The 4,383-nt window shown below is 40.1% G+C and overlaps 1 protein-coding gene across 7 annotated transcripts; it reads left to right on the top strand.

Annotated features, from left to right (window-relative positions):
• The first annotated feature begins 1,239 nt into the window (after window positions 1-1,239).
• On the top strand, window positions 1,240-4,168 carry LOC106311658 (transcriptional adapter ADA2b). 7 transcript variants are annotated; one of them, XM_013748902.1, is made up of 11 exons: window positions 1,240-1,520; window positions 1,774-1,829; window positions 1,927-2,093; window positions 2,210-2,275; window positions 2,377-2,502; window positions 2,600-2,675; window positions 2,745-2,793; window positions 2,874-2,893; window positions 3,003-3,433; window positions 3,528-3,749; window positions 3,837-4,168. In XM_013748902.1, the coding sequence occupies exons 1-11, from the start codon at window positions 1,471-1,473 to the stop codon at window positions 4,026-4,028; spliced, it is 1,455 nt and encodes a 484-aa protein (XP_013604356.1). In that variant the 5' UTR covers window positions 1,240-1,470; the 3' UTR covers window positions 4,029-4,168. The 7 variants fall into 7 exon arrangements, with proteins under 7 accessions (XP_013604356.1, XP_013604358.1, XP_013604355.1 ...); XM_013748904.1 differs by having other exon boundaries at window positions 1,921-2,093; window positions 2,748-2,793; window positions 3,015-3,433; XM_013748901.1 differs by having other exon boundaries at window positions 1,921-2,093; window positions 2,748-2,793.
• Window positions 4,169-4,383: the final 215 nt, after the last annotated feature.

The raw sequence follows: 4,383 nt of genomic DNA, 5'->3' as shown, positions 1-4,383 counted from the left end.
TTTGAGTGAGAAGATTGATCTGATGAAGTGTAGAACATACCTTTTATAGTAGAAGATTCAGAGAAAGGGAGTAAAAGGGTATGTGTTCAATAATAAATCGTGGGAAACAACAAAGGAGCTGCTAGAAACTGCCCTGCACATTGATTCCTCTATGTATTTGTAAAACCTAATAGTTATTATCCAGCACTTGGGTCTTAAACATCAGAGACTTCTGTGCACTGCATGCCTCCATCAAAGCTTCATCTTTTTTTTTTCCTTTTTCTAACGCGAAAGGTCTCGCCTTTTGGGGTAAAGATGAATTCGATTTTCTCTCGTAGAGTCTGTCGTCGACTCATCTTCGCGTCTCACCAAACTGCTCGCGAACCCAACAGCTCATTCTCACCCGGATCATCACTCCTCCTTCACTTCTCTCCATCGACCGAGCCAGACCCGCCATTTCCGGACTCAATATCTTCCTTCTACCCGGTCTCCTCCTCCTCCCGCGAGTCGCTTTGACCCTTCTCTCCTATGGCGATCGGATAAAATTCGGGTGCTTTTCGCGAGTGCTTTAACGAACAAATCCGCGGAACTGGGAAATCTCGTGGAATATAGAGTTGGGTTCTTTCGTTCTCATTTTCCCAGAAAGGGTTTCGAGTTCGAGGGTTATTCTGGGAGACGTGGATGATATTGTTTCATTAAGCCAAACATAAAGCCCAAATACAGACTAAAGCCCACGTGCATCACACACCCGAATAAATGAAACTAAGAGTTTTAGTGATAGGGACACATGTCACACTCACAGAGCCCGAATTTCTGACATGTCTGCCTACGTGGCGCAACAGGAGAGAGACAAACAATACTTTATATATATAGATAGATACATATATAATGCTTTTTATGTACAATTATATTACATATCTATAGATTTACTGATCAAAATGAATATTTGAATTTTTCAAAATAATATTGTGATTTATTTTAGTTTTAGTGCTTATTATATTTTACTTTTTGTTTTGATCCGAGCTTTTACATATATTAAAAAAATTGATTGAATCGAAACTAATAACAAATTGGATCAAATTTAATAAATGATAGGCTCAACCCTAGCTACAATCTCAAAAATGTAATGAGCAAGTAATTAACATTAACTGAAATTTACACTAATATTTTTAAAAACAATAAGTGCAATTACATTAGTGTAGTAAGTATAAATATTATAGTGTAGATGGGCAGTTAAATTTAATCATGATGCTAATTAAGAAGAGTGACTTTAGAAAATAGAAATTCCTTTTCCTCTCCTTCCTCGACCTCCCCTAAATTATCTCAGGTCGGAAAGTTCTAACAGATACAGAACACACAAAGGCCACCGTCGTTATTCATTACAGATCCGACCTGACAACTTCGGACAATTCCAATTGGATCTTTCTTCTACTATAGCTTTTACCGAAACCCTAAGTACCCTTCTTCGACTTTGACATTGTTTCGGAAGCAATGGGTCGCTCTCGTGGGAACTTCCACAATTTCGAAGACCCTACCCAGAGGTATGCTCCTTCCTATTTTTCCGACATGGGTTCTGTCTGATTCCTCCAAATTTCCTAAATTGATTGAATTGCAAGCTTCTATGAATCAATCATTGATTTTTTTTTATTTTTTTTCCGACATGGGTTCTGTCTGCTTCCTCCGAAATTGATTGAATTGCAAGCTTCTGTGAATCTTGGTAGCTTTTAGAAATCTTTCAGTAGCTGTAGTCTTTCCTTATCTTCATCATCTGTAAGATTGTGACTTTAACTGCAGAACGAGGAAGAAGAAAAATGCGGCTAATGTGGAGAACTTTGAGTCTTCCTCTATGGGTACTCTCATCAAAGCCCCCCCTCCCCTTTTTTTTTGTTGTCTCCTGTAAAGATTCTTCCTTTTGAACTCAAAAAACATTAAACTTTCCAGTTACAGGAACGGAGGGAGGAGGGAAGTACAACTGCGATTATTGCCAGAAAGACATTACTGGCAAAATCAGGATCAAGTGTGATGTCTGTCCTGATTTTGATCTCTGTGTTGAGTGTATGTCTGTGGGAGCTGAGATCACTCCTCACAAATGTGATCACGCCTACCGTGTTATGGTTAGTTTGCTTTTCCTTTTCTTAGTGTGTCAAGAGTTTGATTCACCAAAGAAGACTCGAGTTTTCTGTAATGATTTCATCATTTAAACCAAACATACTTGATTTGTTTTTGTCAGGGAAATCTAACTTTCCCGCTTATTTGTCCGGACTGGAGTGCTGATGATGAAATGCTTCTCCTGGAGGTACTACTACTACTCCCTTCTTACTGATATGTAGCCTATTTGTTTCTGTTTCTTTCAAACAACTAAAACTTCTTCTTTTTTTTTTGGTATCTTTGATTCAGGGACTTGAAATTTATGGAATGGGAAACTGGGCAGAGGTCGCGGAGCATGTGGGAACGAAGAGTAAAGAACAATGTCTCGAGCACTACAGAAACATTTATCTTAACTCTCCCTTCTTCCCACTTCCAGTATGCTATATCCATCTGAAGTACATATATCTTCCACAGTAGTGTACTAGCCTTTTGCAATGTCATTAACTAGGAGCAACCTTTTTTTATTTCCCAGGATATGTCACATGTAGCAGGGAAGAACAAGAAAGAACTTCAAGCCATGGCCAAAGGACGCATCGAAGAGAAGAAAGGTCTACACTACTTTGCTTTAATGGTTGCTATCCTAATTCTGAAAATTAATATAGCTTCTTCTTTGGCAGCAGAGCAGAACATGAAAGAAGAGTACCCCTTTTCTCCTCCTAAAGTCAAGTATGTCTCTTGTTCCTTCACAGATACTTTACAGTGATACCTTACTCCTATTTCTTATCTCTTATTCAATTATCTTGCAGAGTTGAAGACACACAAAAAGGTAGAGTTCTTTGCTTGGTATATTATATGTGTGCTTCTTGTTGTGTTGTTTACTTGGTCATAGCTCACACAAGTAGTTATATCTTATCTTTGATCACCACCTCTTTTAGAGTCTCATACAGACAGGAGTTTTGGAGGAAAGAAACCTGTTGTTGCCCCTGGAAACAACTCTTTGGTTGAATTGAGTAACTACAACCACAAAAGAGAAGAGTTCGACCCTGAATATGACAACGATGCTGAGCAGCTCTTGGCTGAGATGGAGTTCAAAGACAACGATACTCCTGAAGAAAAAGACCTCAAGCTCCGTGTCTTGCGTATTTATTCCAAAAGGCTTGATGAAAGGAAACGTAGAAAGGAGTTCATACTAGACAGAAACCTCTTGTACCCAAACCCCTTCGAGAAGGAGCTGTCTCAGGAGGAGAAAATGCAGTGTCGGCGTTTAGACGTGTTCATGCGTTTTCATTCAAAAGAGGAGCATGAGGAGCTACTCCGCAGCGTTGTGAGCGAGTACCGCATGGTGAAACGGCTCAAAGATCTCAAGGTAAAGGACATTGCTACTCTCTCAAACTGTGTTTGTTTGGTTTGTTTTGGATGCGAGCTCACTGTGTTGGACTGTATGTGTGTGGGGGGAGCAGGAAGCTCAAATGGCAGGGTGTCGCTCCACGGCTGAAGCAGAGAGGTACCTGGCGAGGAAGAGGAAGCGAGAGAACGAAGAAGGGATGATGAACAGAGGGAAAGAGAGCGGTCAATTTGGTGCAGGGGAATTGGGAACTAGACCACCTGTGCAAGCATCTTCAAGCTATGTGAATGATCTGGACCTGATTGGGTTCACGGAGTCGCAACTGCTGTCTGAATCCGTAAGTGTCAGAGATACCACAAACACGTGGAACAAGCGTTTGAGATTGAGCTAAAAGAAAAGAGTTTGTTTGTTTTTTTGTCCGCAGGAGAAGCGTCTATGCAGCGAGGCCAAGCTGGTTCCACCGGTTTATCTACATATGCAACAAGTGATGTCACATGAGATATTCAAAGGGAATGTGACGAAGAAGTCTGATGCATATAGCTTGTTCAAGATTGATCCAACCAAAGTGGACAGAGTTTATGATATGCTTGTGAAGAAAGGTATTGCTCAGCTATAAGACTTGTGTTGTATTATGTAATCTATCTATCAATGTGTGCGCTCTATTTGAGTTATTATATGTTCCTTTGTCACAATTGTAGTTTATATACCCTGTTCTACACATCAATGTTATGCTTATGCAAATAGTCTTTTTATCAACTTGATATTGTTACATGGTAGTGACATTTTTATTTGACATAAGTGCACCAAATCATATACATCTGTAAAGCTCTTAAAAGTGGTGGAGACTTTGGGATACAAATCTTTCAATCGTACTTGTGAGAATCACCAGGCCGTCCGGCGACGTATTCCATGATTCCCTCGCCGGTAGTTTCTTCTGAAAGCTGTTGAAAGCCGCCGAAGGTGATTGCCAC

This window comes from Brassica oleracea, chromosome C8 (assembly GCF_000695525.1).
Source record: "Brassica oleracea var. oleracea cultivar TO1000 chromosome C8, BOL, whole genome shotgun sequence".
In the NCBI taxonomy this organism is placed as follows: Eukaryota; Viridiplantae; Streptophyta; class Magnoliopsida; order Brassicales; family Brassicaceae; genus Brassica; species Brassica oleracea.
This window is presented reverse-complemented; position numbering and strand designations above follow the sequence as displayed.